The sequence below is a fragment of the Rhinolophus ferrumequinum genome, chromosome 13 (assembly GCF_004115265.2).
Source record: "Rhinolophus ferrumequinum isolate MPI-CBG mRhiFer1 chromosome 13, mRhiFer1_v1.p, whole genome shotgun sequence".
NCBI lineage: Eukaryota > Metazoa > Chordata > Mammalia > Chiroptera > Rhinolophidae > Rhinolophus > Rhinolophus ferrumequinum.
The window spans coordinates 17,638,462-17,662,887 of record NC_046296.1 but is presented as its reverse complement, the minus strand read 5'-3'; the positions used below and the strand labels follow the sequence as shown (position 1 = coordinate 17,662,887).

The following is a 24,426-nucleotide window of genomic DNA, read 5'->3' as shown; positions in this document are numbered from 1 at the left end:
GGAGAAGGCTGCAACGGCTCCCAGGAGGGCAGGGGAATGGATAATGATGTGGTTGCTGGCGGCTGTAGGGATTTGGGATGTGGGGATGAGAGGGCAGCGGACGCAGGGGGACCGAGCTCTTTGCCGCCAGCTGCTGCTCCTGCTACCCTTCCACTGGCGCCATCCTGACAGTTATCCCCCCACTAACTCCTTGTCATCTCCTAGGTCTCAGCTCAAATGTTACTCCTTCAGTGACACCCCTCCGTCTAAGTCAGCTCCCCAACTCTGCTGTCTCAAAGCAGCTACCTCCCCTCATAACAGGCCAGGTGTAATACACATCCGCCTGCAGCTTTGCTGACTACGTTCCTCCTCCACATCCTAAAGCCTCCGGGGCAGGGACGCCAACGGCGGGCTTCCCTGGGCTTCCTCAGGGCCTGCTTCACAGCACGTCCCACGGGTTCCGGCAGGACTTGTGACGGGCCGCCGTACCTTACAAACGAGACGAGGCATGAGCAGCAGCACCAGGACGCAGTCATGGTCCCCGCCGGGCCGCAGGAAGCTGTCGGGCATGAAGGCTGTCAGCAGGGACATGTGCCGGTTGGCCTGGGCCACCTCCATTTGCCTCAGTTCCATCTCAATCGCCTGTGTGGTGCACAGGGAGGCAGGCTCAGCCGGGCGGAGTCCAGGCGCACTGCGCCTTGCACCACCAGGTCCTCTGCTTCTAGGAGCCCAGGCCAGGAGGCTCCCGAACCACCACACAACGCATCCCCTTCCCCAGGAATCCACACCACGTCAGTCCACAGCCACACTCTCCCCTCTCTGGCCCACTCGCTTTCCTGACCTTGGCGTGGGCCTTAGTCTCAGCAAACTTGATTTTGAAGTCAAAAGTCTCTGGGGGTGGCTGCTGCTGCCGCTCCACCGATGCTTCCTGCTGGTTCGTCAGTTCCCGATTCACGTCCTGGGAGCAGGGACGGACAGTGAGGCACAGCTGGGTCACAAGGGAGCCCTGGGGTGATGGTGGGTGGACAGCAGGGGGTGCACAGGCACCTGTAGGTGGGCGGTCAGCTGGCGGTACTTCCTGATGGTTTGCTGGTAGTCTGCAACCGTCTCCTGGGCTGCCTCCACACGCTTCTGGGCCTCGCGCACCCGAGCGCCCGCCATGTCCAGCTGCTCCCGCAGCTCCAGTTCTGTCTCACGCGCATTCTCCTGCAGCTCGTCATTCATTTCATTGATGGCTTCCTGGGAGGCCACAAGGGAATTGGGGCAAAGGAAAGGCAGGGTCAGGGCAGCAGGCCAGCCAGGGTGGGGCCACTCACTACACACCCTGCTCAAAGGTCAGGGGTCTTGTGTCAGTTCCTCTCTCAGCAAGTCCCTTTTAAATACCCTTCGCTAGGGTCCAAGTCAGGGGTCTGCTCTCCTCTTACCAAGTCCCCCACCGTCTCTCTCAATTCCCGCACTTTCTCTTCCAGATTCAGGTTCCGGTCTGTCAGCATCTCCACCATCTCCTCAGCGCCCAGAGCAGCATCCACCTGTGTTATAGGGAGGAAACAGGGAGAAGGGCTGCTGAAAGGTGCCCAGAGAGAGGAGGCACCTACAAGAGAGTCGGGGGAGAGGGGAGGAGGACCCGGGCAAGGGGCTGGGCTCCCCAGACCTGCTCCTTGAGCTCATCGATGGTACTCTCTGCCTGGCTCAGCTCCTCCTGCAGACGCTCCCGCTGCTGCCTCACAACTTCCAGCTCTTGGTTCTTCTTTTCCATGAGCTTCTGGAGTTTCACATGCTCCTGCTTCTCTGAGGAAGAAAGATCCCGCATCCTGTGTGGAAGCGGGGAGACAGTAGGGGTAGCGTGTGTCAGCGTCACTGTGTGCTCTAACACAACTGGGCACAGGAGAGTGGGTTCCGGGACCAAGCAGTGAGGGGACCCTACCTCACCAGGGCATCCTTTAGGCGGGCGTTCTGCTCCTCGAACTGCTTGAGCTGGTAACTGGACGCAGCCCCATCGGAGCCTAAGGAAAACCATGAACACTTTCAGACATGGGCCCAACCCCACCACTTGCTCCCCAGCAGCTCCTGGCCCCTTACCCTTCTCTTCAATCTCAGCCTTGAGGATCTCCAAGTCAGTGGTGAGCTCGTCCACACGCTCCTTCAGCGCCTCCACCTCCTGCTGCAGGGACTCGGCCCGCTCTTCAGCCATCTCCTTGTCCAGAGTGGCCATCTCGATGGCGTCGGCAGTGTCAGCCATCTCCTCCATGTAGCGTTCCTTTGCCTCCAGTGCCTCCTTGGCTTCCTGACAAGGGGTGGAGGTTGGTGAGGGCACAAGTGCAGAGACGCCTGATGCGTCCTGTCTCACAGAACATTCTAGGCTTCAGCTCCAGTTGTGTTTCCAGTACACCCGCGGGCCCCCTGCCTCCCAGCCCAGCCACCCCTTCACCCTGAGTCCCACCTTCCGCGCCTCCTTGAGGCGCCGCTGCAGGTCTGCCTGCTGCTCCTGCATTTTGCTCTTCCATTCCTGCACCTGCTCCAGCTGGATCTTGTATTTCTCCAGCTCCTTTAGCTTTGCTTTGTCCTCTGCCCGTTTCAGCCGCAGGGTCTCTAGTTTCTCCTCCAGGTCCCGCACCTGGGCCCTCAGCCCCTCTTCCTCCTGCAAAGGAGAGACCCCGTCATTCTGTGCATAACCTTCCCCTACTCCCCTGCCCCCACCAAGACTAAGCTGGAGCAGAAAGGACAGGAATGCATGCAAACATCATTCCGGTCCCAGGGTCAAAAGCATGTAGCATATAAACATCTGAGTAGAGACCAATACATATGGGGAAAGTGTGGAGGAAGGGCAGAGAGGAAAGGGTAGCTTAGTGGCAGGATACCCATATGCTATGTCCCCACTCTTCTGATCCAAGTTCTGGGTCTCCCCGACCCTGGGAAACGTCCAAGACCTGCCAGGGGCACTGGCCTCTTTGTGTCTTGGTTCATCTTCACTCTAACCCCAGTCCTTACCTTGGAGGGGGAAGGAAGAGGAGGTGCTGCTCCAGGAGAGGTGAGGGCCGGCGTGGGGATGATAGGTGCCGCCAGCGGAGTCTGAGCTGGAGTGCTGGGCTCACTGCTACTCAGCTCACCTGCTGATGCTGAGCCAGAGGGGCCCAGGGAGCTACTGGCGCCGGCCACCCCAGCACTACTGGCTGGGCGGGTGGGCTATTCAGAGAGGGTAGGGGCAGACCAGAAAAAGAGCAGGGGGTAGGGGTGGTGAAAGAGCAAGAGACAGAATATGAGAATATGGTGAGGGACGGAGACAGAAAGAAAAAGGCAGAAAGGGAGTGTCAAAGCACAATGAGAACAGAGAAACAGTAATGGGGAGAGGGAAAATGACACAGTCAAAGATAGTAACAAAGGACCGGGAAGGAGGGAGGGAGGCAGGGGGAGGGCAAAAAAGGGATGGAGAAAGACATAAGATTATAGCCTCCTCCCTTGGCTCTGCCCTCACGTTCCTCCCAGCTCCGGTACTGCCCCTTACAGCACAATCCCTTACTCCCCAGAACTCCCCGGCATGACCCACTTGTGATCATTCTAGCAGTTTCTTAATATTCCTGATCCTATCATTGCTCTGGACCTGCGACCTCCTCCCCCAGAGATAAAAAGTGCCTCAATGTCATTTCCAGAGAGAAAGAACAGATTAGAGTTTGTTCTCTAACTTTCATGTTTCCAGAGAAGGCTGGGCTAAAAGTGAGGTTACCGGGCTCTAAACCCCTGCTAGGCCCTCCCTGCTCTTTCGCAGTCAAGCTGGTTCTCCCTCCCTTGGTCTATTTCAGGGGACCCTACAAATAAAAGGGCCGGGGGAAACTTGTATTCTTATACTCGCCCATGAAACAAGGTCAGCACAGCCAGTGCTTCTGTCATCTCCCTCCCTCCACGACAGAGGCTCTAACCAGGCACCACTACCTAGGCCCGTGTGGGACTGGGGGCGGAGGAGCTGCCCTGGAGCCCCCAGCCCTGGAGCGGACAGGCCTGTCCAGTGCTCTCCTATGCAGTGCTGAGCTCGGAAGCTCTCCTGGTGGGCTGACACTCAGAGACCATCTGTGTCCACAGACACTCCCACCCAAAGCCTCTGACAGACATTTACAAGGCCAAGTTCTTCTTCACCTCTCTTTCAATCCCCGCCCAGATCAGAACTAGTCAAACCACCCTTCTTCAAGAAGGCTTGACTTGATTAACCACAACCACCCTCATCTCTTTTGTACTCAAGCTACTGGCTCAGACATCCACTCAAGAGCCAGAAGTCATTTTCCCAGGAGTGGCCTGTCACTACCCTCAGTGCCCACATTCCCATGAAAAGAGAACCCAAGATGCACTGTGACCAGCTCTGACTTGGTCATACACATGCCCACATACATGCACATGCCTGAAATGTGTGTGTACATTCAGCAGTGGCTTGCACAGAGGCCTGTTTTTTTCTCACCTTGGGCCGCCGAGTTGTGGTCTGGACAGGCAACAGGAGCCAAAGGAGAAGTAGGCAGGAAAGAAAGGATAATGGCACAAAGATAGACAGCAAAAGGGACAGCAGTGAGAGCAGAAGAAGTAACAGGAATGGGGCTACGGTTCGCCATCCCCTCACCCCCATCCCAACCCTTCTCCCTCCAGCGAATCACCTTGTTCCTACTCCAGGAATTTAGAACTCTGGTTCCTTCTCTCACTTTTACCTAACCCTTGCAGACCTCACCCCTTCAGACACCCTGGAAATTCTAGAACCTCTGTCTCCCTAGGCTGAGCCACAGGAGACCATAGGCAGCAGCTGGTGGAGAAGGACTCCAGAGACCATGCCTTCTGCAAACAACTTCTGGCACTCCAGCTCAGAGCCAGAGGCTCCGCCCACCCACCATTCCCAAGGACTTTTCCAGGTCAGCCCCTTCCTTCAAGTACTAGACTCCACAGGGGACTCCTTAGAAATACCCTGTGACAAGACTAATGGCATGTGCCCAGAAATGAGTGATATGAACCCAACAGAGGGAGACCAAGCCCCCAAGGCAGAATGAGGGCTGCTGTCTTCCTACCCCCACCCCACCCCTTGCCCAGGACCAGATCCTGCAGCAGCCGCATCCCTAGGGCGGAGGGCTCAGATGTCAGGACCATGAATATCACATTAGCTAGAAGCCCAGATCTCAGCAAAGTAACCCCACCCCGCTGCAAGAAGGGAGGTGGGGATGGGCAGAAGCATACACAAACTACTGCTCTAAAGCAAGTACAGGAACCCGGGTTACTGCACAGTGGAAAACAGATGAGTAACTCCAACTCCCAAATAGAGTTCTTGCTGCCCAGAACCTCACGGCTCCAGCAAAGACAAGATTTGGCCTGGGCCCTTTTTCTAGGAGACACTAAGGCCAGGGAGACCAACCTCCACCACTCCTAGTCTGAGCTAAGCTTCCATAGCTGTATGTAAAAAACTGTTCTAGGGTCCTCATCCCAGCCTAGGAAAGCCCCTTGATACAAACCCTGGTGGGGGAAGGATGCCAGGAGTACAAGCAAGAGTCATTCTAGCAGAGGTTCGGGGAGGAAGGCCTGCTAGAGGCACCTGCTTCCCCAGATTCTCTCACAGGAAACTCCCAGAGCTGCTTTGCAGCAGAAGCTGCTTCAACCCCAAGCCTGTAATGCCACTGGGTACAAGGCCCAGAACACAGACTCAGTCAGAGCCAAAAGCAGGCCAGGGAGGGAGGGAGCAAATGTCCAGGGTGTGGGGCACGGCCATGACACACACCTCTCCCTGCCCCCACCTTCACTTCCACCCTCCTCCCCCAACCAGGTAGACAGACGAAATCAATCAGCCCCCACCCCCACCCCAGCAGCCTGCTGCCACTATCTCCCTGGCAACCCAGCATTAGGACCAGAGCAAGCAAGAGTACCTTTCGGGCTGTCGGTGCCTGTCTCATCATTGCAGAAAACCAAAGAAAGCCAGGAGAGGAAGGAGGAGGGAGAGAGGAGGATAGACACACAGAGGAAGGACAGACGGAGGGAGGGAAAGAGACCGAACAGAGGGAAAGGCGGCGGAGACAGGAGATTAGTGCATCAAATCCCAACAATGCAGCCTCAGCTTCCCGGCCAGCGGCTGCCCAGCCCCAAATGGCTGCGGCTCAGATGCAGAAGCCCCACGGGTGCACAGAGGGACCGCCAGGCTCCGGCAGGCACCAGAGAGGCACTGGCCCAGGTCGCCAGTTTAGGCTGACGGCAGCCTCAGTGGCCGCAGTACCAGCTCCACCTGACGTCATGCACCCGCCCTCCTCTGCTCCATGGGGGCGGAGCCACTGCTCCTCAGTCACCTAGCAACCGTCTGTCTCTGCTGGCTCCTCCTCCTCCTCATGACTGGACAGTGCTGTGCAGATCCCACCCTGCTTCTTCCTCCAATTAACAGGTTCTTTCCTCTGCTCCCCTCCCCACGTGTTTGCTCCAAGAAACTGGGCTAGGGGCTACCCCGGAAAAGGTACCTTATGGGGCCAGGGCACTACTGGCAGGACACGATCTCACAGCTCTACCAGCCTGTCTCCTACTCACACTGCCCCCAGCCACAACCCCATCCACTCCACTCCTGTCTCTTCTCAGCAGCACGCACAGCCAGAACACCCCTCCCGCCAGCATCAGCTCTGGGGGGCACAAAGTGACATTCAGAAGCCCTGGGGACCATTCAGCAGCAGCTCTACTGACAGTGTCTGGCTCCTCTCCCAACCCTCCCGGCTGTAAGCAAGTTAAGTCTGTCTCTAAGGTGCTTCCAGAAAGGACCAGGACCTTGTAGAGACATCTGGGTTCTCCTCTGCCCTCCCCCTCAAAGTACATTCTTTTGTTCTGGAGTTAGCTCCCTGTTCCCCAAGGGTGAGAGCGGGGACCCTCAGCTAAGCAATCTGCTGCTGCCATCAGGTGCTGCCAGAGAACCACTGGAGAGGAAGACCTGTGGGGGACTTTACTTGACTGACACTTTGCACCATGAGCAAAAAGGCACTATATCCCAGCGCAGCAGCCCAGGCTGGGCTTTGCCACATTTCCCCGGGGAAGCTGCCAAAACCCCAGGACTTGGGCATGGCTCAGGCTCCGCCAGCGTCAGGTCAGGCTGCAGCCAGAACTCCTCCACAGACATCAGACTGAGGTCCATGCTCTTCTCTATCCAGGGGCCTGGTGTGAGAGGGAAGCCCCAACTAGGAGACAATAATTAAGGGAAGAAACCGAGTTTCTACATCCCTGCAATGGGTCCAGTATCCTTTGGAGCATTATTTCCCTTCTCACATCCCCATTTCCATCAGAGACCGGACCAAAAGCAAGTACCAGCATGTGGTCTCTTCAATGACAAGACTTCAAAGTGAGGAACTATCACCAACCAGGAGTCGAAAGGGAGACTCTCCCCTCCCACTGCCCCCATCCAACAGCTCTCCATGCAGGGTCAGCTGGCAACAAGGAAATCACAGAATTGTACATACAGCACAGCACATACAGGTCAAACAGGCACATGCAGCTCAGAGACAGCTTGGGCACAGGCCCAAGGCAAGGGCTGGTGTGAGGAAGTGTTCATGGCAGCGACTTAAGAGTTTAAAAGACTCCAGGGGGTGGCACAGTTGAGCACCACTCTGATAATGGCTGCTGGAAGGCTGCAAAGGGAGAGTGGTGGGCCTCAGGCACAAGAGCAGAGGAAGGAAGAGGCAGGGAAAGAGTGACGGCGGGCGGGCGTTCATGGCAGCGTCCACCCAGAGGCAGGCACAGACTCCAGTGTTCCAACCTGGGACTGTTCTTCCTGTGCTCTGTTCCCTGGCCTCCTGCTGCCTTGCCCAACCGCCTCACTTGGTGCTTTCCATACCCTCAACTCCCCACTGCCGCTGCCCCCAAGCTCAGGCTAAGTGGGAACCCACTGTAATCCAGTAAATGCTCTATTCCATGCGGCGGCTATGTAGACATCTCAGTCTCTGATTAGAAGTCCTGAGGCGAGGAGGGGTGGGGATTGTTCTCATGAGTGCTACCTGGGCCTGGACACAGAGCCTGACGTCCTTGCAGCCCTCAAAGGAACTCTGAAAGCCAAGGCCGCCATTTCCTCTGGCCAGCCCAGCCCCGCCCAAGGTCACACACACATGCATGCAGCAACCCAAGACATGCAGGACAGCTGCGGAGGGGGCTCATGGCCCTCACCCACCCAGGCACAAATAGTAAACACACCACCTTCTTAGGCTTCAGTCCCCGCTGCATGAGGGTAAGAAAGGGCAGAGTTAGAGAACAGACATCACACTGTGCTAGTTGGCCAGACATCCTGGGTGGAGGTATTAAGACCAACTCAGGCATACAGAGGTAGAGTGAGTCAGGTCACTGTCGAGCTCTGGGTAAGTGAGATGAGGGGTCCCTCAAAGATCAGCTTCCAGGATGTCCACACCCTGGCCCCGAGAAGCTGGTGAGTCTGGAGCCCCACCTCACACCCCGTGCGGAGCAGCAAAGGGGAGCTAGGACAGGCCCTCTACATACCGCCTAGGACAGGTGGCAGCGGGCCCAGCTCATCATTCCCCTGTGAGCAGGAGAGCTCCGTCCCCTAGCGCCGAGCTAACCCTTTCCCTCAGGCCCTTGAGATCTTGGCAGCCTTGGATACCAAAAGGTAGGAAGTTGACAACATACTAAGGTCAGACCTGTCCTTCCTCTCACCCCCTAGCCTCAGTTCCAATTGACCCTGAACTTCCAGGCCCTAGTAGTTGTTCACCCCTAAAACAGCAACTCATTCCCAGAAAGCTTCATTCTCAGGGAGGTTGGAAACTAGCAGGCTAACTCAGTGTACTCGCCTACTGTTTCTACCTGCCTGGCATTGGGTCTCCCTGCTCTCTTTCTCCCTTCCCTCCTTCTCTCTATTACTCCCCACTCCCACCCCCAACCACTCACCAGTTTGCTGGTCTTTGCAGCTGAGTCAGTTCCCTCTGTAGAAAGCAAATAGAAACAAGTGTGTGTTTGGACACAGGGGCGGGACAGGGAATAGTCTGGCAGGAAAGGAAAGCTATAACAAGGGAATATGGTGGTGACGGAAAATCTCAGGATCCACTGTGGCCCTGTGTTCTGGGGAGAAGTCCCTGGGGACTCCTGGATGTGGGAGGTCAAGTTAAGTGGGTGGTTGTTACCTCTTTTGAGGACCTTTGAGGCAGAAGAATCAGGTGTCTCTGGGGAAGTAGTATCTGCTCCATCTTCAAATACCTGAATCTGAAGCCACAGAATAGACTCAATATAACCAGATCAAGAATGTTACGCTGTAATATGGGCCCCTCCCCAAGCCCCAAGCAAGCCTGGGGCACAGCACAGCTTACCTAAGGATGGATCTCCAATCCTTCCTCCCCGACTACCTCCCACTCTCCCAACCAGAGACTTATGCTCATGCCCAGGAAAAGGGAGCACCAACAACACTTCAGTTGCATATGCAACAGAGCATGTGCACATGTACGCACACACACACACACACGCATGCACACACACACACACAAGCAGGGCGTGAGTACCTGGGATTGGCGCACAAAGATGCCATGCCCTTCATCGCAAGTGAAGTATCTCCTGCCTTGGACAGTTCCATCATTCTTGCCCTTTGCTTCATCCAGGATCACACCTACCCACTTGCCAGTGGCAAAGAGTGTGGCTCCCACATAGGCCACAGTGCCTCGGTGCCCTTTCCCAATCACCTCCACACGGGAGCCCACGCGGAGAGGCCGGGCACTTGCCTCTGCACTCATTCTGCTACCGCTGGGCGTCTGAAAGAAAGACAAGGCAAACATTCACCATGAAAGACCTCGGGTCAAGGGTGTCATCCTAATGCATTAGAAAGGCCCCAGTCAGGGTCCTGGACTGAGAAAGGACCAGAAGGCACTTCCCTGAATCCCATTCGCAAGGTGAAGTGGGCCCCCAAATTCCCTTCTGAAAAACGTCAGTGACATGTTCTTCTAAGACTTCTCCAAACTCCTCCGGAATCAGCCAGAATTTTTCAGAGTTTATATTTAAATTTTATAACAGATCAGAATTCATTGATAGATCTGTGAATGTCAACACATGCCTGCTTTCTCAGGAGCACTGTCCCCCAAGGAGGGGAATGAAGCTCAAGCAAATAACTCAGTTTAGACCAGGCTCCCCACAATCCGGTGCCCTGACTCAGGAGCCTGAGTGGGGAGACAGGCGACTCGGGTGTCCACGGGGAAATAGTAACTGGTTCACAGAACCCCGCTCCCGTCCCCTGTCGCCTGTCTTCCCTGTGTCCAGATGGTTCTCTCAGGCCTGTCTCTTCCAGAGACACACAACTGTACCTCCTTCCGGCCTTCAAGTCACCAGCACTCCTTGTAGACCTGACTGCCCCAGCCCATCCACACACCCACCGCCTCGCTGCAGCCCCTTCAACAATTTAACTCCCTTCTTCCTATCAACTCCCTACCCCAAGCTCTAGAGATCCTTCCCCCCTACTACGTTGCTACAAAAAGTAAAACAAAGGCCCCATAAACCAGATACCTCAGATCTGTCCTGCGCTCTGGCCCCAGACTCTGCCCAGTGCTCCAAATGGATGGCTTCTCATCCCAAGGATGGACAGGGCAAAGGAAGAGACTAAACATTGTCCTTGGTAAGCTCTCAGCTTCTGACATCCCCATGATGACAGGACACAACATGAAATTAGGTCCCAAATAGGTCCATGGTTTAGAAGAAAATCACACCTAAGCCATTTTTAGCAATAGCAGCTCCATGAACCAGGGGCCTTAGAGCAAACAAGTGAATGAGGTGAGAAGAAGTGACACCATAGTCCTAAGGACTCCACGGGGCTCCCTTCCAATAGCCCCACTTGGCTTCAGAAGGGAACCCTGCCACAGCCTGTCACTCCCCAATTCCCTTCCCCAAGGAGCTCATCCAGGAAGGTGAGGAAGGTGAGGCGCTCCCAGGGGCTCCCGGACCCCAATCCTACCTGGGCTATGTAGGGTACCTCTCCTAGACCTATCAATAAAAGGAACGAACAGTGACATCAGGGCTGGCCCCACACTCAGAGACTCCCCCCAACCTCCCAACCCTAAGAAGCCTCTCAGACCCAGGTGGACACAACAGTGGGTGCAGATTCAGTCGTAGCTAGGAGAGAGAGAAAGCAAGTGACAAACGACAAAGCAGCTCCAAAGAAAGACTTCACTATAAAAGCCATTCCAACCTACCGACCCCATTCGGAGTCCCCAAGATAGTCTAGCCCCTCAGGACCCTCTGGCCTGAGGTCCAATCCGAGTCCGAGGTCGGGCCTCACGAGTGCCCACTGAGGGCCCACCTCTGGGCGAGGGAGCCTGTGCAGCCTCACACCATCAGGGCTGCGAGGGGCCTCAGCCCAGCCCCGCCGGCCTCCCCAGCCCCCACGGCAATGTCCACAGGCACCCAGGCCTTCTCCAGCAGCCCTCCCAGGGCCACCCCAGCTCAGGGCCACTTACCCGGCTATACACGTGCCTCTTGCTCTGGGCCATGTTGCTCACCTGGCCGCTACGGCCTCTACCCCCTCCCCGGCTGGCCAAAGACAGAGAGAAAAGGCAGAAACCTAGCCAGGAGGGTCAGGACTCCAGGCCGTCATGGACAGACACAGAAGCCATCAGGCACGGCCTTCCCCAGTCCATGGACCTGCTGTGGCAGGGGTAGGGTCCGAGATGGGGACTGAGGAGCAAGTCCCCTCAGCTGCCCGAGGATTCCTGAACCCAGAGACACCGAATCCTGCTTGCCAACTGATGAGACTCACTCTGCGCTAGTGCTGCTCTAGACTTGTCAGGAACAGTGCTGGCCTCTGGGTCCTAGTGCCCCCCTGCTTCACCTGGGCCAGAGAGCAGGGTGAGGACGACGGGGCGAGGCCCAGCCATAGACCCTCAGCCCTCAGCCCTAGAGCAGACTGGCCTAGGGCTGGGAGTACAGCCCTGACGGGCCCTCCTAGTGTGCGCCCCCTCAATCATGCCCTGCCCCCCCACGATGTGAGGCCTCAGCAAGTATGAAAGCATCAAGTGACACTTCAAAACCATCAGCTGCCTAGGGCCCCCACACAGCCAAAATAAGGGTCTCCCATCCCCCTTTCTAGTGTTCTCCCTTCCCTTTCTAAACTCTGGACTCGGGGTCCAAAATCACGATATTAGGGTCTGGATTTCAATCGCACAGAGGGCCAGAGGGGCCAGGTCCTGTCCACTGTCCAGCAAAGGAAGGGCAGTACCAGAGGCAACTTCACACACACAGCAAAGCAATACCCCACGCTGGCAACGGCTGCCACAGTCACTTTCTCCCTTCTGGATGTCACAAATGGTCAGCCTCTGAACACCAAGATTATCAGGTTCAACTGGATTCATAAGGGCCATGGCCAAAAGCACAAGGCCCAGTTCCCCTCGATCACCTGATACTATGGTTTACTGTCTATATTTCTGTTTCACAGAATGTCTTTAATAACCACGTATTACTTTTATAATGAAAAATGTTTAATATAATAAGATTGTACATTCTAGCAAAAGGTCTCCAGATGGCTATGTAACGATACCACTTCATTCATTTTCCCATCTAACATGGACCAGGAACCAACAGAGCAGGGTCACAACCCCTAAGTCGCCAACAGGTTGGCCTGAGGTCTGACCCATCTACTAAGTGTGGTGTGGATCTAGACACCCTGGGCCTAGGGATACCTGCCTTGTCCGGACTGGGCCCCACTGGCCAAGCAGGGTCTGCCTCCACGCCCCCCCTTTTTCTAAGGCAGGCCAGACAGCCTAAGAGTATCCTGGTGACCAACAGCCAGATCTCAGGCCCCCAAACACCTCTCCACATCTTCAATCCTGGCCAAACCACCGGGGAAACCATTTCTCTCCTCCCCTGCAAAATCTCCATGCTGCCCCCTCCCTTCCCTAATCACAGTACACAGGTGGGCAGGGCCATGCAGGTCCTTGCTGCCTGGACTTCACATGTTCAGCACACTTTACAGAGCACCTTGGTTTTCGACTCACGCCACTTACGTCCAATTCCTGGCTTCACGACTTGGTAGCTACAACTCAGAGAGCTGCTGTGAGGATTAGCTAAGATAAGCCACGGAGAACATTTAAGACAGTGCCTGGTAGGTAATAAGTATTCAACGAAAGTTAGCTAACAACAAAGTTGTGATCAGCCCATTTGGGACTCACAGTAACACCACAGAGAGGCAGGCCAGATACAATGCAGACAAGGAAAGTCAGGCTTAGAAAACTGGACAACTTCTCTGAAGTTACACGGAAGGTGAGAGGTGGACTCAACACTGGAACCAAAGCTTGAACTGGAACCCTCTGGCCATTCTACCATCCTCACTGTTATCACACACCTCCAGGGTCCCAAGGCCATGCTCTTCCTCTAGACCACACCGCCTTCGGAGATCTAACAACCTCACAACTCACTAGCCACACAGGTGTATGTACCGTGTTTCCCCGAAAATAAGACCTAGCCGGACAATCAGCTCTGATCTGATGCGTCTTCTGGGGCAAATATTAATATAAGACGTGGTATTATATGATATTATTATATTATATACCCGGTCTTATAGTAAAATAAGATCAGGTCTTATATTAATTTTTGCTCCAAAAGACACATTAAAACTGATTGTTCAGCTAGGTCTTATTTTCAGGGAAACACAGTAGTTACCTAAGTTTGTAGAGGATGTTTCTTCTCCTATATCTACATTAATGTCGTGAGGCTTGAGTAAGATAAAGCACATCAAAGTGCTTTGTAAAAAGTGCAGAAGCTGTAGAAGTGCAAAAAATCACCTGATATGATAACAGATGATACATGTCTTAAAATATCTAGACAATAAATATTATAAGCGTTACACACAAGAGAAAGGTGAACTAGAAAGAAAAAGGGCACCTGACTAGACCTTGAATTATAGGTTGTTTTTTTGTATACGTGGAGAGGAAAGTCCTACAAACACTATAAATTGTGAACCCAGTATGAATAGAGACAGAAACAATTTTGATTAACTAGGGAATATCAAAGAAGACTAGCTGGACTAAGTGAAGGAATCAAGATGAGTTCTATTCAACTATAAGCCTTTTAAAGCAGAGCCCATAAAGAGAACTTTTCCTCTTTATGATCCCATCACCCTTAGTTCATGGCGTCAAATGTTTATTGACTAAATAAACACATGGATATTTATATGTACTGGAAGGTAAGTACGGATAGTCAGGGAGTTCACCACCAGGTAGAGGTAGATGGACTTGATCCAGTAACAGGACTCCAGTCTCTTCCTGAACAGGAGACTAGCATAATGGAAACTACTTTAGGAAGATCAAACCGGTGGCAGAACGGACGGAGTGGAGTCAGGCGCAACTCGGTAAAAGATGGGGATAACAGCAAGGGGACTGCTGCAGGAATGAGCAAGGGGTGAGGGGGTTCTGAACGAGCCTCAGGAGAGAGAAGAGGAAAGGGGCCGATTCAGAGACAGCACCAAAGAGCCCTGGGAAGACCCGATGATAGATCCGGTCAGACACGGGGAAAGAGGCAGCAGGCTTGCGTGGGCTCTGGAGACAGACCTGGTACAGCTTTGGTCCTCCCATTGCCTCACCTATATGACTATGGTCAAGATACTTAACTTTCAGAGCCCAATTACCTCATCTGAGAAAAAGGGAGGAAATATGCCCACCTCACAGGGACGTTGTAAGGATTCAATAAAATTGAAGTAAAGCAGGTAGCGCAGTGCCCGGCACAGAACATGTGCTCAACAAAGTGTCACATCAGCTCCGTCATTATTGAGGTACGTCAATGACGACTCGCATACAGCAGGAACTCAAATGCTGCCTGAGTGGATAGATGAATGGAGAAACGCATGAATAAGTAAACACATGAATAAATTAGGGAGTTTTCAAGGATGAGTAACGAAAAAATGATTGAAAACAGTGACAACTGGGGGGAAGGGGGAAATGGGAAGGGAAACTGACATGTCAGAAGAGAGAAAGTCAGTCCTGTTCTTAGGTTCTTCTCTGGGGCAAATGCACCTGTGTACTCCAAAATGCTCCTGTCGTGCGTCCAAAACACATTCCATTATCTCCTTCCTACAGGTGAAGGAACTGAGTCTCAGAAGTCAAAACGACTCTCCTGAGTCTCAAGGCCAGAAAGCGGCAGGGGGCACATGTGACCCGCTGTACAGGTACATGACCCTTCCACAGCACCACGGGGCCCCACCCCCAGTCTCAGGACAACTCTGAGTCATATGCTCCCTCGGCCAGGGAGAAGACAAATACTCTCTGGATTTCTCATCCATTTTCCTCCCCAGTGATACTAAATACTGCTAAAATAGCTAGGAAAATGGGAAGAGAGAACAGAAAATTCTGTGTCTGATAAATAGGTTACTAATGGTCTTGGAGAACATTTCAGAATATGACAGGAAAACAGGTAGATTGTTGGGAATTAAGGAGGAAAAGCCTCTTTGGCACCCAGCCTGGACCACGTCTACTCGCTCTGACTGGCACCCCAGCACCATTTGAGCCCGTGACCTCCTCTTGTCTCACCTCACCTAAACTTGACCCTGGACTAACCCAACTGTTTGCTTTCCCTGGTCCCCCTGGGAGAGGAGCTGGTTTGAAATCCAGGCAGGCTGACAGCAGGGTTCACACACTTGAACTGAACTGCATTAGGCACCAGCATAGACTAGTTTGGTTGCAAAGAGATAAAACGAAACACAGGGGTAATGAGCAAGATCCAGCTCTTAAGACTGGGGCAAAGTTGTACATCTCTGAAAGCACTAGTAGGGAAGGGAGAAGTGTGGACAGAAATCGCTCAGGAAAGGAGAGGATCACTGAGTGAGAAATAGAGGCTGGGGAGCTGGAAGCTTGGAAGGCTGGATTCCAGATACACACAGGAACTCAAGAAAGAAGATACATACAGTATTTTGTTCCTAGATCCTACTCCTGTATCTGCTTTATGATCTCACACAGAGAGGGCTGAGACCCTAAATGGACTTTTTCTTTACCTCTCCTCGTTATCCCCAGAAAGGTCTGCAGCCCATTCCCAATCTGCATGCAGCTCCACCCCCTCCCAAAGTACCCTTCTACCCCAGGAATACCCAGCCCACCTCCAAAGGGCCCAGACCTCCAAGAGCCAGCAAGGAAAGCTATACAACACGCCTCGCTTATTCGCAATAAAAGAACTTTTGCAGAAGGCAACAGCCACTTGAGCGCAGCCCTGTACTGAGAAACCGCAACCCTCCCCGTGCTAGCAGGAGTCCTACTTCACAGCCTGTTCCAAGTTCCTCCTGGTCCCTTCCCAGGAACCCACCACCAAGTCCCTGGCACTAGGACCCTGCAGACAGGGAACCCTGAGTCTGCGCTCTAGAGAGAGAGATGCACCATTTCACAACTTCAGCAAAAATCAAAGCAGCCAACAAAGCCACAGCCACCTGGGCTGTGCTGGGCTCTGCCTTTTGGGCAGCTCCCTGGCCACTCCCCAGAAGCCGAGCATTCTGTCCTCTCTCTTTTTAAATCCACGTCATCATCTATCTGATCATAATGGAAATCAATCTCCTCAAGTCACCACGCAAAGGCGTATCCATGGCAACCTACAGAGGAAGGACACGGAAATGATGCCCAGTGGCTGCCGCAGGAAAAGGTAAGTCCCTTTCTCTCCCCTCCGTGCCATCCCACCATTGTCCCCTGTCACTCAAGTCAGGTGTCCACCTTACTTACACATTCCATCACACCAATGGGAAAACACAAAAGGTGAGTGTTTATATAATTTATATAGTTTATATAATTTATGCTATTATATAAGGTTGTAGATCTGCCTCATCCCATAATGGCAGAAAAAGAGTCTCTTTTTCTGGCTGATGGAGACAAGATCTTTTTTTTTTTTTCTGTGAAATATTCCAATTTTTTAAATTAGTTTCAGGTGTACAAAACAATGTAATAGTTAGACGTTTATCATTTATACCCCTTACAAAGTGATAACCCCTCTCCCCCAATCTACTCCCCCCCTGACATCACACACAGCCGTTACATTTCCACTGTCTCTATTCCTTATGCTGTACTCCACTTCTTGTAACTATACATATACATATACATATACATATATAAGATTATGGTTGACATTCATTATTGTTCAGCTTCAGCTTCAGGTGTACAGTGCAGTGATCAGGCATCTACATCATCCCTAAGGTGGTCTCCCTAATGAGACAAGTGTCCATCGGAAACCCTACAAAATCTTTTCAACATTATTGATTACATTCCCCAAACTGACTTTCGTATCCCCGTGGCCATCTTGTGGTTACCGACTGCTTTCTAATCCCCTCACCTTCTCCCTCATCCCCACCCCGAGACAAGAACTCTTTTCTCGTTCACTGTCTCAGGTAACACGGACTCAGCCTGCAGCACCACACACTATCAGTCACTTGTCTTTCTAGCAGGATGCTAGGAAATCCCTCAAGGATTTCAGGGTCCCTACGTGGCTGTAAAAAGGCAGCAGCAACACTGAGCCCACCGCCCTGCCCACCCATGCCACACTCATGCCCGCAGACTGGCCTGGTAAGCCTCACTCCATAGCAGCCCGAGACTATGGCACCTCGAGGTCCAGAAACTGGGAGTTGGAATGAAATTTCTGCCTTTTCTGAGGCCTCAGGGGATGGAATGCCGTTTCTGCAGAAGAGATTCATCAAACCTAAGTAGTACTTACTAAGCCTCAGTAATCCTCCGTGCCTCAATTTCCTCTTCTGTAAAAAGGGATAACAACAATACCTTTCTAACAGGGTTGTAAAAATCACATTAAGAATGACTGAAAAGAGGGGTGGCCGGTTAGCTCAACTGGTGGTACTCTTAACAAGGTTGCCAGTTCGATCCCCACATGGGCCACGTTGAGCTGCACCCTCCACAGCTAGATTGAAACAACTACATGACTTGGAGATGATGGGTCCTGGAAAAACACACTTAAATAAATAAAAGTTTAAAAGAATAAAGTGACTGAAAAGAAATTAAAAGAATGCCTAGTGTGAAGGGCTCGATTATGAAGAAGACGGAGAGGCTACAGCGCAGAATTTAAGTCAGAAGGTATTCAGTACGCTTGGAGCACGTCTCAAGTCTGCTCTCTCTCCCTTTCCTCTGGACAGCTGTTTCAAGCTTCCCTTACCACTTCCTAGTCCCTATTCCTGTCTGAGCCCAAACCAGCATCCTCTCACCTCAGCAGATAACCTCGCTGAGAAAGAAATGGGGCCAATTAGATAAGAATTCCTCTGCAAATTCAGATGTATCTGCAACCATCATTGCCTCTTTCTTCCTTCAGTCTTTCTTCTGTCGTCCCTCTTCAAAGGAAATGATGACACCCCCCCAACCCTCCTTTTCAGGGCCAACACCTCCAACCTCCTCCGAGGACCTGATTTAACAATGATCTTTTCTCCTGTGCTTTCAACTGCACCCTCTCTACTGGCTTATACATCATCAGATAACCCAGGCTCACGACTCTTCTAGTCCAGGCAAAACTGCCTCTAGTCTCTGCTACCTCCCTTTCCTTTCCTTCCTTCCTTCCCTGCCAAACTACTCACGGTGATTACACCCACCCACCCGCACTTCCCGTCCACCCCTCAACCCACCTGGCTCCTGTCCCTACCATTCCATAAGCCTCTCACGCTAATCAAGTAAAAGCCCTGGTGACCACAACCTTCTAGCTGCCAAATCTCAAGGTGCATTTTCCGAGCTCATCCTACTTGACCTCCCTGTAGCGAGTGAGGCTGCTGCTTCTCTTCCTTCTTCTTCTCCCAGCTTCCTGGACAACACTCTCTCTCACCCTGTGCACCAATCCTCCACGACTCCGTCATCTTCAGCCTCTGTAAGCATGGCTGGGCTCATCCATTCCCACGGACCAACCACCACTTACACCTACCACCCCTAGGCAGACTTCCGAACCTCAGACCCACATTTCCACCTGCATGCTACGTGCCACAGACACCCCCAAGTTCAACATGACCCAAAACACACTCGTTACCTTCTCCCCCAAATATGTTCCTCCTCTGTATTCCCTCTTTACTACTGGCACCACCATCCAGCCAAAATAGAAAACTGAGTCCTCAGCAACTCCTCTCTCTTGGTCTCAACAACCAATCAGTCCCACGTCAGGTTAGTTCTGGCTCTAGTCTGATTCATCCCCTCCTCCCACCCCCACTGAGCTAATCCTTAGTGCAGCCTCAGACCAGGCCTAGGTTATGACAAGAGTCTCCTGAGGTCCCTGATCCAGATTCTCCCCTTTTAGTCTATTTCCACAGTGAGCTTCCCAAAACACATCCCCTCCCTGCCTAAAACCTTCCAGTGGCGCCCATGCCCACAAAATTGAATCTTCTCAGCACAGCATTGCAGGCCATTAAAACCCTGGCCTTGTTGTAAGTCTAGTCTCATCGTCACCTCTCCTTCGATCTCAAAGTTCTCCCACTTGAATTTACTTATGTTCCCCCTTATGCCTCTGAAATGTTGCAAATGTCACCAGCGCCACTCTCTCTCTCGTCATCTTCAAGGCTCAGCTCGATGTTCACCTCTTTCCTGAGGATTCCCCTGACGTCTCCATGTAGTGCTAGTTATTCCCTCCTCTGCCATCACATAGACTTTGAACCCATCTCTGTTACAATATCTCATTTTATTTAAAATATTGTCTCCCGTATCCTATAATGAATTCCTCCAGAGCAGAGAGGACATCATCTCAGCATCCTAAGCACTGAACACAGAAGACACTCAATGTGGACTAGAAGCCTGTACCAACGCTAGCCTCTAGGGATATAAGCTGGTTCTGACAGCTTTCCCAGACAGTAGCTCTGCCCTTCAAGATCACCACCGTGGAGGAAATTACCGGTTATGTGTGCTGGAGCCACACACACACACACACACACACCAGCAGATGTAGCTCTTTCCTCTCCAGATAGGAGCCTAAGAAACTGAAAATACAGAGACAGCCCCAGGTCCTGCGGAATTTGGTAATGACACTCAATTTCAATCTCATGTGCTTCCAGGGTAAAGGGACCACAGAGACACCTCTAGGCTCTAGGAAAAGTGCAGATCTTCTGGGAAAACAGCTTTCGTGAAGCTTTGGGGTTGACAAAGGTCCAGTCTCTGCTTTGGTGAAGCCCTCTGGGGCTTCATAGGAGCTTGCAGAGGTCAGACTAGACACCAAATTTGTCCATCAGCCAACTGTTACTAGCCTGAACTTCAAAAGGAAAGTGATATAAAGCCAAATTCAGAGTCTCTAGGGTGGCAAGCCCTAAATACATTTGAATCAGTCAATTGCTCAGCACCTGCCTCCTTGGGAGACACTGAGGACCCAGCTCTCACTTCCCGTGGTACGGGACAGATAACCCAATCCCCCCAGCACCACCCAGCAGCTGGAGACAAGACAAGCCACCTGGGAATCCTCTACTACAATCCCTCCCAAACTGTATCACCAGGCAGCCGCTAGCCATGATAAAGCTGGCAGAGTACAACCTACAGGGGCAGTTGTCCATGGTATGATTCTCCCAACCATTCTGACTCCTCCGTGACGACTTCTTCCCCTTCGTACCCTCATGTCAGTCAGGCCAAACTTAGTACTATTGCCTCCAGCATCCTTTCTGTATCCTCCATTACCACTGTCGTAACTTTGCTCTGCCACTTAATAGCTTTGAGAATTAAGGCAAATCATTTACCCTCTTTGGAACCTCCACTCTACAACAGGGTAAAAGCGGCTCTGCCTACCTCACAGGATTATTAAGTCAAATGAGATCATGCCTATGAAAAGTTCTGTAATCTGTAAAATGTTATACATAAATATAGACTTTACTATTATTAGCAATCTAAGTTCTCTATTACGAATAATGTGAAGCAGATCTAGCTCCCTGCTGCTCCTTCCCCCTTTCCAACCACAGTAAAAAAAAACTATAAACTCTAAAATATTGCTTTGCCCATACACTCACCTGCCCCAAATCTTTCACTAACATACCATTTCTTACTTGAGCCAAACAATCCTGGGTCTGACTCATGCACTGTCATCTCTGCACTACTGTCAGCGGCTTAGTATGCTTTCCCTAGTCTTGCAAGCTCCACCCATCCTGCAAAGTCCAGCTAAAGCGCCACTGCACTCCAGCAGAACGGGTAAGTTTAAAAGAAAGGAATTTGAAACAACATCATGGGAAAATTAAGGGCAATTTCTTTTGGCGAAAACTTGGTAGGAACAGCTGTCATCTAATACTTTAAAGGTCACCTTTTAAAGAGAGATTACACTTTTTTTCTATTTGATTCCAAGAGCTAACCTAGGACCACAGGATGGAAGTTGCAGAGATGTATTTCAGCACAAAAACTTCCTTATTAAACTATCCAAGATGGAAGGGGATGACTTATCTGCAGTTAATTTCCCACTGTTAGAAATGTGCAAGCCCAATAAACTGGACTATCATCACAGCACTTGAGACATGAAAGGAGCCTTAGCGATCTAGTCCAGTCTCCTATTTTATAGGCCTAGACAGGTGAAGTCACTCAAGGCAGCAGTTTGTTCTGGAGAACAGGAAGCAGAACATGGTCTCTTAACTTTCAATCCGGTAATCTATTCCCTTGCTACTCCAAGTGTGGTCCACGGACCAGCAGCATAAATACTACTTGGGAACTTATTAGAAATGTACAACCAAACAGTATCTGTATTTTAACAAGATCCCCAGGTCTATGTACTATTCAAGTTTGAAAAGCCTACACTATTCCTTCCAAACCTTGAGTTTCTAATCCTGGAACTGTATTTCCCAAACTGTTTCAGATGTGAAGCAGAAGCAGCACCCAAGAAACACAGTATTTCTCGTTCAAATCTAGGAAACTCTCCATACCATACTTCCAGTGGGAGAGTCCTGATAATATCCTGGTAGTATCCTTAGTGTATTGAAGGCTCTGAAATATTCTGTAGTAGACTAAACTATGACCATGACGTTTCTAAACATATTTGAACACAAAATGCCTTTAAAATTTGTATTATCTCTTAACGTTCCCATTAACTCAGGCTTTGGCAGTACACCAGGTAAAGAATGTCAAACTACCTTGTAGCTCCTTCACTCAGTACCTTAAGCACACTTGATTAGTAGGTGGTTAATACCGGCTTGCTGCTCTCCTCACTGCAAAATACGAGAGTACTGTTTCTAAATCACTGCCTCTTTAAAAACAGTGGAGTTCCTCACCTGTGTGATTTAACTGTGGTTCTGCCTCAAGACTGGAGGGAGGCAAGAGGACCTCTCAAGGATCATCCTGCTAGTAAGGCGGATCCCAACAGTGGGAGAGACAGACACGCCAAACCCATATCCAGGCCCCCAGGCTTGAGACTTCTATGGATTTTGTTTTTTGGGATTTTTTTTTTTTTGGCGGGAGAGGGGGATTGTTATTTTGTTTGACACAAACTTCTCAACCAAGTGCCCACAGGAAACCTGTGGCTCGGAATGGGTTCAGGGGTGCCTGGGACGCGCCCAGGAAAGGAGGGTGGCCCTTGCAGTTCCGGAGGAATTCGGAGGAGCAATCACACTGATCCCGGGAAAACACCGCCAGACTGACAACTCAGGAGGGTCGGCCCCGCCCAGACACAGACGGGCGCCCACCCCCGCCGCGGCCCACCCCGGCCATCCCCTGCCCCGCACTCCGGGATCCATGCTGCCCCCAGGCCAGCGCCGAGCCCCCAGTCCACTGCCGGGAACCTCGCGAACACGCAGGGGGCGGCGGAGGGGACGGTTGGCAGGGTCGCCGCCTCCGTACCTGTCGACTCAGGGGCTCCGCGCCCGGCTCCGGCCCCACCGGCGACCGACGCCCAAGACCTTGCCAGTCCCGCCCCGCCCCGCCCAACCCGCGTGGGCTGCCCGACGCGTCGCCCGACTCCTCTAGGCCCGCCCCAGACCCTGTCGCCCCATAAGGTCCAAAGGTGCTCCGACTCCAAGGAACACGCTACTCTTCCCCAAACCCAGCCGGGGTTAAAAACTGAGCGCTGAGCGCGGCCGAGGAGACATCGATCAGGCACAAAGATGGACACCTGGAGCGAAATAGGCGCGTGCGCACTGTGCCTGGGAGGCGGATTAGGACCACAGCGGAGAGGCGTGTCGTAGCCACCGCCCCCTGCCGGCGGATAGGAGACATCGCTGAGGGGTTGGAGGTCTCATTTGTAGCGGGCAAATGGGTCACCCGGAGAGTCGCTCAGCTTTTCAATGCTAAACTACTAATTAAAACAATAGTGATAAATCGTATCTCGTCAGTTAGCTGGAAGGGAAAAAAAATTAAATTTTGCTGCTACTCAATGTTATCTATCATATGGAGATACAGGCATTTTCATGCCCTTATGATGCGAATGTAAAATAACGCAAATTTACATAATGACATTTTAGCATTTTTTTATTTTAAAACATGAAAAAGTACAAACTCCTTGACCCAGCGCACCCATTTCTAATAATGTAGCCAAAGAAATGAAAGACACAATAGAGCAAGTGTGCAAAGACATTTGTACAACGATATTGAGAGAGCCAGGATTTGATAGACAATGGGCTCCAATTCTAACTGCAGTTTACTGGCTGTGTGAGTTATTTGGTTGGTTACTTAACCTCTTCGTGCCTATGTTTCCTCATTTGTAAAATGAAAATGTTAATAATAGTATCTATATTATTAGGTTGTTGGGAAGATTAAATGAATCTAAAGAGCTTGAAATATAGCTATTGTGATGTTATGTTTGTCTCAGTTAAATCTCAGATTGAAAACATGAAAAATCCGTAAAGTTGGTGATGGGGTGGAAGTGGGGGGCGGGGGCAAATGGTAGAAAAGATGAATTGGGCAACCTTTCCACTACTGCCCCTTTTTTCCCATTTCATCTTCTAAATATTTCCAATTATTATTCTGAATATATAATGCATTTGCTAGATCCCAAAACCAAAACAATATAAAAAGGATGCATTCAAAAACCTCCCTTCAACTCTTGTTTCCATCCACTCCTTCCCCATTGCCCACTACAGGTAACCCTTATTCGTTTCTTTCTTGTCCTCTCAATGTTTTATGTAAATGCAGGCAAATATGAATATATCATCTTACTCCTCCCATTTCTTGAGCAGAAGGTAGCATACTAGACACACTTGCACCTTAGTTTCTTCACTTAACAATGTATCCTGGAGATCTTTCGAAATTAGTAAGTAGAACACTTCCTCATTCATTTTTTCAGCTGCTTAGTACTCTATTGCATGGATACAATTAACTCATTAACCAGCTTCTTCTAGTGGGATATTTTGTTTCCATTCTTTTGCTATTGCAAACAATGCTGCAGTGAATCCCCTTGTACATATGACATTCCATATGTGAACAGGTATATCTGTAGGATAATTTGGGTCAAATAATAAATGCATCTATAATTTTAGTACAAATAGCCCCCATCCCCTTAATTAAAGAGAAATGGCATGAAAATAGATTTAAAGGTTCTAAAAGGCACTACATACAAATGTTTTTTATTGTGGGAAAACATACATAACATAAATTTTAACTA

General features: G+C 51.2%; 1 protein-coding gene across 7 annotated transcripts in view; it reads right to left on the bottom strand.

Moving 5' to 3' along the window:
* DCTN1 (dynactin subunit 1) overlaps nt 1–22,812 on the bottom strand; it is a 29,637-nt gene extending 6,825 nt beyond the window's left edge. For 2 of the 7 annotated variants that reach the window (XM_033125546.1, XM_033125547.1), the window contains exons 1-13: nt 11,397–11,696; nt 9,459–9,704; nt 9,087–9,165; nt 8,854–8,888; nt 2,968–3,162; nt 2,420–2,617; nt 2,059–2,263; nt 1,904–1,982; nt 1,631–1,790; nt 1,404–1,508; nt 1,027–1,218; nt 821–937; nt 469–621 (exon numbers count right to left, since the gene is read on the bottom strand). In XM_033125546.1, the coding sequence (XP_032981437.1) occupies nt 469–621; nt 821–937; nt 1,027–1,218; nt 1,404–1,508; nt 1,631–1,790; nt 1,904–1,982; nt 2,059–2,263; nt 2,420–2,617; nt 2,968–3,162; nt 8,854–8,888; nt 9,087–9,165; nt 9,459–9,704; nt 11,397–11,429 (1,797 nt within the window). In that variant the 5' untranslated portion in view covers nt 11,430–11,696. Of the gene's footprint in view, nt 1–468; nt 622–820; nt 938–1,026; nt 1,219–1,403; nt 1,509–1,630; nt 1,791–1,903; nt 1,983–2,058; nt 2,264–2,419; nt 2,618–2,967; nt 3,163–4,423; nt 4,445–5,861; nt 6,211–8,151; nt 8,173–8,853; nt 8,889–9,086; nt 9,166–9,458; nt 9,705–11,396; nt 11,697–14,590; nt 14,746–22,667 lie in introns of those variants that run through there. The other 5 variants (XM_033125544.1, XM_033125543.1, XM_033125541.1 and 2 more) reach the window with 5 other exon arrangements.
* Nucleotides 22,813–24,426: the final 1,614 nt, after the last annotated feature.